General features: G+C 39.0%; 1 protein-coding gene across 1 annotated transcript in view; it reads right to left on the bottom strand.

Moving 5' to 3' along the window:
* Window positions 1-11,149, bottom strand: part of abcc12 (ATP-binding cassette, sub-family C (CFTR/MRP), member 12) — a 38,708-nt gene extending 27,559 nt beyond the window's left edge. The window contains exons 1-5 of the mRNA XM_055154803.1: window positions 10,480-11,149; window positions 10,279-10,370; window positions 8,423-8,562; window positions 585-731; window positions 326-473 (exon numbers count right to left, since the gene is read on the bottom strand). Of these exons, the coding sequence (XP_055010778.1) occupies window positions 326-473; window positions 585-731; window positions 8,423-8,562; window positions 10,279-10,335 (492 nt within the window). The 5' untranslated portion in view covers window positions 10,336-10,370; window positions 10,480-11,149. The remainder of the gene's footprint in view (window positions 1-325; window positions 474-584; window positions 732-8,422; window positions 8,563-10,278; window positions 10,371-10,479) is intronic.
* Between the last annotated feature and the right edge of the window lie 2,799 nt (window positions 11,150-13,948).

The following is a 13,948-nucleotide window of genomic DNA, read 5'->3' as shown; positions in this document are numbered from 1 at the left end:
ATAATTTTAAACTGGACTAGGAATTGCTTGTTTTAAATCCAATACTGTATGGTCTCCAAAACAAGTACTTCCTCAGCTTTATTATCTCTCATTTAAAGTACAGGCGTCATCTGAAACATGTTTAGTCAAAAAAACAACATTATGCATTGAATATTTTGACACATATTGTACCTATATGGTGCTGTGCATTCAGTGAGAGACAGAATGTTTGTTTTTTTAAAAAAACACCATCACAGACTGTTTGACTTTTAATTACTTGAATTTCAACCCACAAATAGCGTACCCTAAACCTAGTATAGATCTCATATTATATGTGGTGACTTACTGGCCCTAGAAATGCTGCCAGCATTGCAAAAGCTCCAACAATAAAGGACACAATGAGCCTGGTTCTCAGAAACCTCCTCAGCACTCGACTTAAAGATGCTTTGTCTTCTCCCACTCTGGCCATTTCCTCTTCCCATAATCTGTTAAGTCTGTAACAGAGACATGAAATAGTGCAAAATAGTACAATTACAACTACATAATTTCTTCTTGAGCATTAGTTTTTCCGGCACTTCATATAAATTATAATTTCTCATTCTGACCTGTCTGTGCTGAAATCAGATGCATCATATGGCGATATACAAAGTGAATTTAAGTCAAATTTTTTTCGGAAAACAGACCACAAAATAGTTGTCATCCAGGCAAATGTAGAAAAGGATAGAAAACCTGCATTGTCTTGTGGATTTGACCTGTGTGACACATAAAAAAATTATATGTTGAAGAAAAATGAATACATACAGCATGAAGGGATTTTTAGGGAATGTTGCTAAATGTTAAACTTCAATGTTAAACTAACATTGTTTGATAACTGGAAATATTTCTACATTTTCTTTGTCATGTAACATTACATATATTACTACAGTTTTTCATTTGTTTTAGCACAACAAAAAAATTTTTAATCATTTGATTCAAACATTTACCTGAACTGTGGCTTAGGTGGTCAAATGATATTGAGCATTTCTCAGTTCTCAGTCTCTTTCTCAGAACACTTGCCATAGCTCTCATTCAGAATCATACTTGAGCTGATCACTGAATTCACCTTCTTTTTTCAATACTGCAGGTCTGTTCTTGCGTAGTAAAGGACGTTAGTCCTAACAGTCACTTTCAATATTGAACACAAGGGCAAAAAACTACAATTTGTGATCACCCACAGTCTAAAAGGATTTCACACCCGAATCAAAAACCCTCTGAAAGTACAGACTCTATGAATACACAAACACTGTATATCCAGTTACAGGTTGGGCAAATGTCCATGTCCCATTACACATACTCATAGCAAAAGTAGTGCTGATGTATTTGCTCTTTTAACATCTCTCAATTTATGTCACCATAAATATGTTTCATAAAAAAGCATTTTTAATGTAGTAGGTACACCGACAGCACAGCTCTTATGATTCCTCTGTGTTAAGTGTGAACCCTGTGATTCTCTGTGGTCACAACTTGACTAGCCTGCAGTGTACCCTGACTGCAGGTGTGGTATGCTTTGGGTTCCGTGCAGTTTTACAGTGACTTGTAAGCCCCACTGACTGCAGTATCTGCTGCCGTGCGGTTGCAGTTGGCTGTGGGCAGAGTGTGGAAACAGCGCTCTCGAGACAACGTATTTGCAGGGATTCAGGTTCTGGTTGGGAATTTAGGTGATAGATTAGTAGTCCTAGTCCTCAGGTATCACACACACTTTTTGAAAGTAATTTTTTCAATAGTTTCTGAGGTAGGGCATCACAGATTTTTTTATGAAAAAAAAAAATCCTAAAATTCCCACAAAGGGAGCACAGCGGCTTGTGGTGGGGCGGCATGTATGTGTGCCAGCAAAAAAAACTCGGACCAAGAGCCCACAGGAACACACAATTCAGCTGATCAGACTGTCCCCCTGAACTGGGGATAACACACCATCAGGGGCGCAGGTAGGATTTTTGACTATATCTTGAAAATGTAATTGGAAGCACACTGCACTTTGCATCTTTAGCAATATGTATCAAAATAACTACATTAATAAATATTACTCATAATAAATTTAATCATTAATAAAAAGATGTAACAATTAAATGGCTGCACTTCTTGCAGGTTATGTGTAAAACAATTCCAGAAAAAATAACAGCAGAAACACTAGTAAAAAGTCAGGCTACAGGCTACATAGACTAAAAATGCCCATGGGAAAATGTTATGTTACGAGTTAATTTCACTGTTCAGTAATATAATTTAATAAAATAGGCTGCATCAATTGTGTGGGCCAAAAGTCTCAGAGGTAGACATATCAGTGAATCAAGAAATATAAAAGATTTGACTCAGACCCACCCTCCGTATTCCCAGAGCACTTTAAAACTGACCCAGGATCAGTAGTAAACAGTCCTGTGATTGGACACGTGAGGAGCTATACTTCTGCTGTAACATTTGATTGGCCAACATCAACACGTGCTCCATATTTTTCTCAAAGTAATTCAAAGTAATGGCAGTGCAGGGCATGTAATTAGTTACAGTTATCCATTACTATTCCCTCAGAGTAGCTGTGTTAGTAAATGCGTTACTGAGTGATTTAAGTTCAAATAAAATACACCATAGCTGAGTAAAGAACTCAAAATCACAACTGTACCATCACAACAGCACAGGGCAAACAGCTGTCCCCTTTATACAGTAGACTATGTCCAAACAGCATTACAGTATTACATGAGCTGCACTTACGATATGTAGTGTAAGCATTTTTATTATAGATCCATGAGCGTGAGCAGAGGGCTGTGTCCACTATTATTTTGCGTCGCTAATATTTTAGACATCTGTAAACTCCAAAGTCCCTCCCGCTATAGTTGTCTGTTTGTGGTCCCGTCATAAAGAGTCGCCAAACAATGATGTATATCCATAAAATTCACATGAAACGGCATGTATCTATATGATGAAAACTATTATTCACCCACTTGTCAACGCTACACCAGTGAAATGTCAGAATAATTTTTTGGGCCTCCTATCACTTCGTTTGATTGGTTTACTTTATTTCTAATCTCTTTTTTTCTAGCCAATTACTGTCTCTATAGACGGATTATATTGCTCCTACAGTTGTTCGAAGAAGACACATAAATGAAAACACAGGTGCACTGTTCATGGAAATGATAAATTTTGAAATTGCCTCATGTTCTAATGTTGGTGATGTGTTGAACTCTGTGACTTTGAGTGTTTTGAATGTTCTGGATGCCATTGCCCCGATAAAGGTTAAAATGGTTAAAGATAGGCAAAAAGCTCCGTGGAGGAATGATGACTCAGTCAGAGCACAGAAAATGGAGTGCCGGAAGGCTGAGCGGAAATGGCGCAAGTCAAACCTCCAGGTTCATTATGAGATTTACAGAGGAACAATGCATATGTACAACTACACTTTGAGTAAAACAAGAGAGAAGTATTTTTCATACATTATTGGTAATTGCAGTAACAACTCTCGTGTCCTGTTTGCAACAGTGAACAGATTAACAAACCCTCCAGCTCCACTGCCACTAGAACTGATTTCCACATCTAATTGTAATGAGTTTGCAGTTTTCTTTAATGACAAAGTTCAGGGCATCAAAAATGCCATCAATTCCACAACACAAATAACAAGCATGCAGCCACAGAGATACTTAGAGCTGTACTGTACCTGTAACTGACAAAACTGTTTTAGAGATTGTTACCAGTCTGAGTTCATCTACTTGCTGCCTGGACATGTTACCCACTAGATTTCTAAAGTCCATCCTCAACAGTTTACTTTCACCACTCACTCACATAGTTAACATGTCACTTCAATCTGGAACATTCCCAAATGCATTGAAAACTGCTTTCATTAAACCTCTCCTAAAGAAGAGCAGTCTTGATGCCACAGTACTGAACAATTTCCGACCCATCTCAAATCTGCCATTTTTTGGCAAAGTCCTTGAAAAAGCTGTTTACCAACAGCTTACGAACTTTCTCCAAATGAACAACTCCTTTGATGTTTTCCAGTCAGGTTTTAGAGCCCACCACAGCACTGAGACTGCTCTTATCAAGGTGACAAATGACATCCGCCTGAACACTGATGCAGGCAAAGTCTCAGTCTTGATCCTGTTAGATCTGAGTGCTGCTTTTGACACTGTCGATCATGGGATCCTCTTACAGAGACTGGAGGACTGGGTGGGCATCTCTGGTACTGTACTAAACTGGTTCAAGTCCTATCTAGAAGACAGGAAGTATTTTGTTGAAATTGGAAACTGTGTCTCAGATCACATGGCCCTGACCTGTGGGGTGCCTCAGGGGTCAATCCTGGGCCCCCTGTTGTTCAATCTCTACATGCTGCCATTAGGCCAGTTAATAAGCAGCAATAACGTGTCCTACCACAATTATGCAGCAGATGACACTCAGATCTACGTCTCTCTCTGGCAGCAGGAGACTATGGACCAGTGGACTCACTTGGTCACTGCATCCAACAGATCAGTCAGTGTGTGGATGCAAAACAACTTTCTCCAGCTAAACTCTGACAAGACTGAAGTCATAGTGTTTGGTCCACAAAAACAAAGGGACAGTGTCTGCAGTCACCTCCAGTCTCTCTCTCTAAAACCTTCAAATCAGGCAAGAAATCTAGGGGTAATAATGGACTCAGACTTGAACTTTAACAGCCACATCAAATCAATAACATCTGCAGCCTTTTACCATCTAAAAAACATAGCAAAAATCAAAGGTTTACTGTCTAAAGCAGCCTTGGAGAAACTTATCCATGTGTTTGTCTCCAGTAGATTAGACTACTGTAATGGTCTGCTCACTGGTCTCTCCAAACGAGCTGTGAAACAGCTGCAGAACATCCAGAACGCTGCAGCTCGGGTCCTGACTCGAACTAGGAAGTACGAGCACATAAGTCCTGTGCTCAGGTCTCTGCACTGGCTTCCTGTGCCTCAGAGAATAGACTTTAAAGCAGCTCTGCTTGTGTACAAGTCTCTCCATGGCCGAGCACCAAAGTACATCTGTGACATGTTAGTGTCGTATGAACCATCTCGCACTCTGAGGACCTCAGGGACCGGCCTCCTGCTGGTGCCCAGAGTCAGGACTAAACAAGGGGAGTCAGCGTTTCAGGTTCATGCAGCTAAAACCTGGAACAGTCTTCCTGAACATGTGAGACAGACTCTTCTGTGATGCTGTTTAAATCCAGGCTCAAAACATTTCTGTTTAACTGTGCATATAACTGAAAGGTTTTCATTCCGCACTCTTCTCTCCAATTTATGTCTCTCTTTTTTAATTTTAATCTTCATGATTATTTATGTTTTGATTTGTTTTTATTATGATTTTAATGTATTTCTTATTCTGTAAAGCACTTTGAATTACTTTGTGTACGAATTGTGCTATACAAATAAACTTGCCTTGCCATTATATTGTGGCCCCTCAGATTCAATCAAGACGCAGAGAGCTTTGACTGGTGCCAGTATTTTTACTGACTTAAATCATATCAGCTAGCAGTGTGAAGACTACATGGAAAAGAAAAACTGAAAAAACACAAATACTTTTAACAGTGAAATAACTAATAACTAGTAACTTAACTAAAATTGTCCACATTTATTTGGCCATCTACTGGAGTGGCTGACATTTACAGATTATTTGTTCATCAATACAGCGGATACATGTGCAACCTGCAATACGAGTGCAGTCTGTGCAGTTAACATGAATTTGCAACACTTAGTGCTGTTGTCAACGCACTAAAACAGTTTATCGCTGTGTGATAAAATAAGTTATGATGCTAAATTAACATCAGTGAGTGGGATACGTCTTAATGACCCATATGTGCATTTAGCCGGTGACTGCCTAAATGATGAAAATAACAAAATGGCTCTAACTTCAGTACCTGTACATACACTCATACCTGACCAATACAACTAGCCTAGCCCCTGGGAAAGCCTGAAATCTGCTGAAATTCTACAAAACAGACATGATCCCAGACAGGATAGCTGCACCTTCTGCAAGAGATGTGCAGTAGAGTGCAAAGTAACATAGTCTGATAATTCTTCTATTCCCTCGTCTCGCTTTGGTTTACTTCCCAAAACAAAGAAAAAATTTGGCTGTGGCTCCTGAAAGAGAGAGAGAGAGCACAGTCTGATCTGTCACCGCTCATGAGACTCAAGGTAAAATAAAGAGCCTTGTTACACTGACAGTAACAATAACGGTGTTACAGCAGAGGAACAAGTAATTAGTTACTCTTAAAACTAAAGAAGACCTGGCTAATAGACCAGAGTTAAAGAGTTGTATATGTTTTCTGTGGACTTCATTTGCGGATTTTATTTATTTATTTGAAGAAACATGTCTTAACAGGGAGATGATGAGACAAGGGGCAAGAAGACACAGTAACACAGTATGGTTTAATCTTAATCCAGTGCAGTTAAACTCTGGTCTAGTTTTGAGGTCTTTATGAGATGTTTTGTGCTCTTAGACCTGGATATGCAGACAGAGGAGCAAATAGCTTCTGGTGTGAGCCCAGTGCGGAGTGCTCCTGCTATGCCAGCTTGCACATCTTCTCGCCGTTTTCAGACATCGCATTTTGTACTTGGTTTTTGTTCTTAACATGGGTATGCACCAGAGTTCTGCACAGGTCAATTTTTGGAGAACTACCCCTGCCTACCCCCGCGCAGTACATCACCACACGCACCCGTTAACCCGTGATTATATCGAAGTTAAACCCGCACCCACCCAGACCCATTATTATTACACCCGTTATCTGCCCGTGTCCGTGATAAATTTCATACAGATTAAGAGCATTCTAGCTGAAGCAGCCATCAAAATATGAATTGAAAAGTTATGACTTCAAGAATTACAATCACAAAATGAAATAAAACGGTCACGCTTTCTTCATTACGAATACAAATTCACAGATTCGGCTCGACTGTCATCACTCCACAGGCATTAGCAGAAGAAACACACCATGGACTGAACTAGGACTAATCCAGAACTAACCCAGGACTAAACCAGGACTAACCTAGGACTGATTCCAGGACTGAACCAGGAGGACTAAAGCAGGACTAAACCAGGACTAAACCAGAACTGAACCAGGACTCACTGTCGGGATGGGCTCGGAGGTCCGCCCGTGTAGACTGTTGGGTGACCCGCGGGGACCTAATCAGGTGCAGGCCTTGGATGCAGTGCACGTTGTTTATGTCATTGTCTTGACTTTAGTTAACTTATTTGGCATTGAAAGTAAATTTTGACACTGCGTGTTTATTTCCCATCTTTCCCCTACCAAAAACCTTGGAGACACTCTGTTGACGCTGCAAAATTAGACCTCCAACCTATCTTGAGCAGTGCATCAGTGTCATGACGGACGTTGGACGTGCATATGACACTGACGGTGGGGATCGTCAGACCAGTTTTGCATCCTGTTCCAGCTCTTGCTCCATATTCATAACGGTAAGAAATATCAAGTAAAGCGTTCACATTACATGTGTTAAATGATCATTGTATTGGGCTATTTTTGTGGATTGTGCCTTTACACTGTGGACATGAAAGAGCGTTATGTGATGGACAAGGCAAGTACCAGAATACACGTCCACATTTAAATGGCCAACGTGAGGAATGTTTACAGAAATACCCAGGTCTCTTATTCATTTGCACTTAAAGTTGCATAATTTTCACTAATGGGCACAGCTCACACTGCCTTGGGGTGAACAGGCCCTTTGACCATGGGCTCTCCCTGTGTGTCTCTCCCTTCTGATGGTGTTTCGTCAAGCCCAAAAAGGTGCACGTTTTCTGTGTTTGTTTCGGATGGAGGCCATATGCATTTAGACCATAAGCGAACCACATCATTTGGAAGCAGACCAAGACCCACCTCTTCAGGTCGGTCTCAGTCCGCTTGCTTGGTCTGGATCAGAGTTTGGTTGTCTTTATTCATGAAATACATACTGAAATACATTCTGGGACAGTGTGACTACACCCTAAGTCTTCCTCAGAGTGATCACATGATGTTGCTGTGATGTGTCTGATCAGCTGATTTAAATAGGATGATGGCACCATCTACAGCACGACTTCTTCAGGACAGTATCCCAGTATCCCGTAGGCGCATTTCCCTAATTCAATTGCCTCCTTAATTCTCTGTCAATGTTTGTTTTCTTCTGTCTCAATGCTCTGTCCATTATGGGCTGGTTCTCTCTTTTACAATGGTAGAAAATGCCAATTTAAGCAGTTGGACTGCAAGTAACCCTGTCGCCCTGTCTTCACCAGTAGGAAGACAGCACTAAAACTTGTTTAAGATGACCAGATACGTCACAGCAACATCACGCGATCGCACTGGAAGACCACTTGTGAGCACTGAGCAGTTAAAACTATCAAGTTTGAAAACAAACTAAATCTTGGTATGAAAAAGTCTGTCAAAGCAACAAATCAAATGAAAAAAAAAAAGTAAAAATAAAAAGATACTAACTCAGGTGAAGAAAAGCGGATGGGTTTGAGGGTCTGGAAGCTCTGGTAGTATTTTCTAAATCCAGCTGGGCGTTGTACAGCCTCATTGTCCATCCTGGTGTCTCCTGTCAGATTTACAGTCCACAGGTCTCCATTGTGTGACTCAAGGAGAAAAACAAACAAGAATACAAATTAAGGAATTATAGCTTTTAAGGAAATGTATGATTCCTTTGTGAGTTTCTTGTAGCTCTGCACTGCCTTTCCTGTCTTTCTCTCTTTCAAATCAGGATAGAAATCTAGAGATAATAATGGAGTTGAACTTTCAGATCAATCAATAACATCAGCACATTTTTACTATTTAAAAACACTGCCTAAATCAAAGGCCTGTATATTACAAGCAGCGTTAGTTGAAATGCAGAGACGTTTGGTGCGTGCTGCGCTTTAGGTGTCAGTGTGTGCTTGACAAAATGCTTTAATAATCTGGCTGCAACAAATATATTGAAGCCATGTATTTTTAAGACGTCAAATCAAAGCTTGAAGCCTTGTTTAAGATGAGTAAGGCGGCAGCAGGTGAGCCACCCTGCAACACCGTTGCGTAGGCACCAGTAATATCGTGAGATCAAGGCTGCTGCAGGCACCTTGCAAGGCAGGCAAAGACAAAAAAGGCAATGATGGAAAATGCAGTGTTGTCACACGTGCCCACACAGTTGATTGGACATGATATGTTTAACTGAAACATGACATCCTGTTGCCCAGGGAGTCACTCACATCTATCTACTTAAAATCTAATCTAAAATGAGACAGAAAAGGATCCGGGTGTTGTACAACACAGACAAATGATTGATGTATGATCTTGATGAGCAAAAAGTCAATGTCACCACAGATCATGCCTAAGCATGTAAACTTTATTTTGAGCTCTGTGTTCTTTGCTCTGGTGATGTGGAGTCAGTCTGTGGTGTATGGGGGAAATAAGAGAATGCATTCACAAAGTTTGATGTAATTTTATTTAGTGCAACACTTCAAATGAATGCAAGATCTGTACTGACATTGGGACTCTGCTTCAGTTCAGATATGGGGCCTCATTTATAAAGAACTGCTTAGGAATTTTTCTAAGCATGAGCATACTCCTAGTGGCCACCAGAGGTGTGAGTCAAGCAAGCTCCAAATTTAGAAAACCCTCCGTGTGCACTCTACCACACATCTTGTACTTTATAGATCCCACCTGCAGCTGGAATCTGCACATGTGAAGCCCCGGCCTATGGACTAGTTTTTAGTCTTTGACAGTGTTGGTCAAATTACTTTGCAAAAGAATAATGACTACTGATTAGTCTTTCTAAAAGTCTAAAAGACTTTCTAATTACTACTCTGATTACTTTATTTCAAAAGTAATTTGATTACTGATAACTAAACTAATTACTAAATTTTTAGTGGTATAGTCCACATACTTGGCCATCAACAAAAACTATAACCACACTTCCTGAATATGCTTTTGTTTCAAAATGAAGAATGATGTCAGACATGTGTCATTTGCACTAATTTAAAAGAAATTAAAAAAAGTTGAGAGTGAAAAGAGTAAAATGGTGCCAGAAAAAATAGAAATCCTGTTCAATGTATGATATATATTTCCAATATAAGCCTCATATAGTCTGTGCATGATCTGAAAACACTGTGAAGCTAACATGTTCACTGAGAGAAATACTTATTTTGTGAGAGAAATTAAATATTTCAAGCAGGTCATTTGATTTTGCAATAGATTTTTGTTTGAGTTTTGATATATGCATGAATTGCTTTGCAGAATGCATTTAAAGCTTTGAAAAAACAGTTCTGATAATAAAATGGTACCAAAGCAAGCAAGAAAAAATGGAATTCTAAGCTTACCGGAAAAACTGCATTCACTCTACTCGTTTCTACTGAATCTGAATACTTTTTCTTCATTGTGTTGTTCTTTTAAGAACCCCACGTGAATACAACTGAATAAAAAAAAGTCATCAAGTATCATCATAATGTGTAACAATCATGTCAATAATTGTAAATAGAAGACTGAAAGCTTACAAGATAAAGAGAATAAACAATACTTACATTATTTACTTCTGAAAAGCACTATCTGATCATAGTCAGAGCCCTAAAACTGGGCTGTGATTACAGGCTGAATCTCCCTCTTGATCACATGTGTCAGGCTTCCTAACAGTTATGAGGCCAAAGGTTTGTGTGGACAGAGATGAACAAAACACACAACCACCACGTGACACTACGTCCTTTAAATTAACAATCATATCTTTATGTATTTACACATTTGTAAAGTTTACAGAGGATACATTTACTTCATTGCACAGCAAGCATTTTATTCAGTTGTTTCTTTTTTTTTGTTTGTTTTTTTGTTTTTTGTTCTTTTTTTTTTTTTTTTTTTTGAGTAATTACTTTAGACAGTATTAGTAAGAAAAACATGCTCTTAGTGTATTACCACATTGCTCTTAAGTCCTTCTAAAAATGTATTTAATAATTTCATTCATTTTTTAATTTATAATTATTTTAACATTTTGCTTTTTTTTTTAAGGGTGGTGTTTTGTTGCTGTGATGAAAGTCAAACTGATTTAAATCAGGTCATTTCTAACATTTTGTTGCACTAACTTTTGGCCTTATGAGGTTCTGAGTTATTTTTTAACTAGAAATAATCTAAGGTTCTGAGTTATTTTTTAACTAGAAATATTCTTAGTCATAGTTACATACTGTAAAAATATCAGGAGTCAATGAAAAGACAACAGACACACAAGGGGAGCAGAAAACAGCAGGAAATGTGAAATCAAATGTGCCACATACAGTAAGGTGAATTTGAATAATCTGGGACATTTTTTTTAAATTGTAGTTTGACACTATTTTATTAGAACTTTATAGTCACCTATATAAACCTATTATACCTCTCCAGAATCCTTACCATGTTTTCTAACTAGATCAAATCAATTTAGAGGATATCAAAAAAGTGAAATGGATGGCATAACACATTATTATTATTAATGTTGTTGTTGTTTTTACCTAAGCATAACTGAAAAATTAATTAAGTAATAGCAATCTCAACTGTCAAATAAATAAAATATACTTCGAAAACTTTTTTCTTCATTATCTTAAGTCTTTGAACATCTTCCTTTTTTGCAAAGTTTCTTGCATTTAAGCATTGTCAAACAAAAAATGACCAACTATGAAGAAAAACCATTTATTATCAGACAGACAACAAGTGTATCCAACTTTCTGATATAAAATTAAGAGGTTGAATTGATAAGAACACAAATTATTGGCATAAATGCTTAAGTGTTCCACATTACTCAATGCCCCAAATTACCCAAACTCACCCTATAGTCATTTTACATATTTAATATATAATATTTCATATTACACAAAGCTTACACTTGAGATCTTGAAGCCATGTTAAAATGTTGTTACGTCATCAAAAACATACCTGGAGCTTTAATAAAACCCAAACTTAATGACTTCCGCCCCATAGCACTTACCCCAGTCATCACCAAGTGCTTCGAGAAACTGGTTCTGAGGCAAATCAAAGCCTGCCCACCTATCATCCATCTGCACTCTCAGCACCGGCTTCGCCCAGGGCTGAGCCCACTTCTCTACTCGCTCTACACACGAGTGCAGTCTCGCCCACCCAAAGAACATGATTGTCAAATTTGTGGATGACACGACGGTGGTAACAGAGGGGAATGAGGCTGCCTACAGAGATGAGGTCCTGAAACTCAGTGAGTGGTGTACAGCTAACAACTTGGCACTGAACATCACCAAGACTAAGGAACTCATCCTGGACTATAGGTGGAACAGAGCTACCCCTGCCCCCCGTCAATGGTGAAAGTGTGGAGTGAGTGGAGTCCTTCAAATTCCTTGGGGTTCACATCTCTGCAGACCTCTCCTGGTAAGACAACACCTTCAGCAGTGGTCAAAAAGGTCCAGCAGCACCTACACTTCCTGAGGGTGCTCAGGAAGGAGAAACTAAACAAAAGTCTGCTGGTGACCTTCTATCGTTCCACCACTGAGAGCCTGCTGACCTTTGCTGTGTCAGTGTGGCACTCTAGCTCCACAGAGGCTGACAGGAAGCATCTGCAGAGGGTGACCAACACTGCACAGGAAATTATTGGCTGCCCTCTGCCTTCCATATCCACCATCTATGACTCCTGCTGTCTCAGCAGAGCTAGGAACATTATTAAGGACAATACATACCGCGGCTTCCACCTCTTCAACCTGTTGTCTTCTGGCAGGCACTTCAGGTCCATTCCAGCCAGAACAAATAGATTTAGGGACAGCTTTTTTCATCATACTGAACTCATCTTTACACTGAGAATGTGTTAATTTGTTTTATGTTTTTTTTTTTTGCACTTTGACAGAGCAGCTCTAAATCTCATTATACTGTATAATGACAATAAAAGCTTTCCATTCCATTCTATTCTATTCTAATAGCTCTAAAGTGGAGAGAGTGTAATTTAACAAACCGAAAGCAGTATATGCAATGGGGGCAGCACAAATCCACGTGTGATACCATTGTTTGTGGGGTCCCACAGGGATCCATGTTAGACCCCAAACTATTTATTTTTTTATGTAAATGAGTTGTATTTAGTTTCTGAAAAAAACTTAAATTTGTTCTCTTTGCGGATGATACAACAATTCTGTGTTCAGACGAGGACCTTCCAAGATTAGTGATCGAGACTACACATGAACTTACTAAGAACAAAAAATTGGACTGTTCATTGGACAACTAGAGTAGTTTGCTCACAAGAAATGGGTCAAAATACCAGCTGACCAGTGCAGAAGTCTCATTGACAGTTATAGAAATTGTCTGCTTGCAGAGTTTGCCTCAAAAGGCTGTGCAACAAAATATTAAGTTAAGGGTACCATCATTTTTGTCCAGGCCAGTTTCATTATTTAGTTTTTTCTAATAATTCTGTTGAACCACAGGTGAAAAACAATGTTTGTTTTTTGTTGGACAATTTTCAGTACATTTTTATTTATTATTGCTTTCCTCAGTTTCAAGTTATTTCAGTGATTACTGTTGATTTTTCTTTCATTGCCAGAGGGGTACCAACAATTTGTAAGTATATATGCACTCTTCATTACAACACTTTTTTGACATCATAACAATTACAGTTACATTATACAGCAATTATTCATTGAAGCCTTTTGGGTTAAGAAGGCCTTATTGTTTGTGTGAAGAATCCCTCAGTCATCCAGGTAGAATCCATGAGGAGAAAATTCTGTTTGTCGACTGGACAAAAGTTAGTTTGGTTGAAGACGTTTCACAGCTCATCCAACTGAAGAAGCAGTTCTTCAGTTCTGGTCAGAATGCTGGTGGACACTTCCTTATATCTGCAGGGAGGAGCTAACTAACTGAAACTAACACACCTACTTGTTTACAGTTTCTGTTAGTTAGTTTGGCCTGTTGACCTGTGCAGGGTGTGGGGTCTAATTAGCAAACAATTCATGGCCATAATGGAGCTTCCACACCTCTAGACCTGACCTGCTACACCTGTTGTTCTCTTGTTTGTTTTAATTTAGG

The sequence above is a fragment of the Boleophthalmus pectinirostris genome, unplaced genomic scaffold (assembly GCF_026225935.1).
Source record: "Boleophthalmus pectinirostris isolate CB_2022bp ecotype Guang Dong unplaced genomic scaffold, ASM2622593v1 HiC_scaffold_19, whole genome shotgun sequence".
Classification (NCBI taxonomy): Eukaryota; Metazoa; Chordata; class Actinopteri; order Gobiiformes; family Gobiidae; genus Boleophthalmus; species Boleophthalmus pectinirostris.
This window is presented reverse-complemented; position numbering and strand designations above follow the sequence as displayed.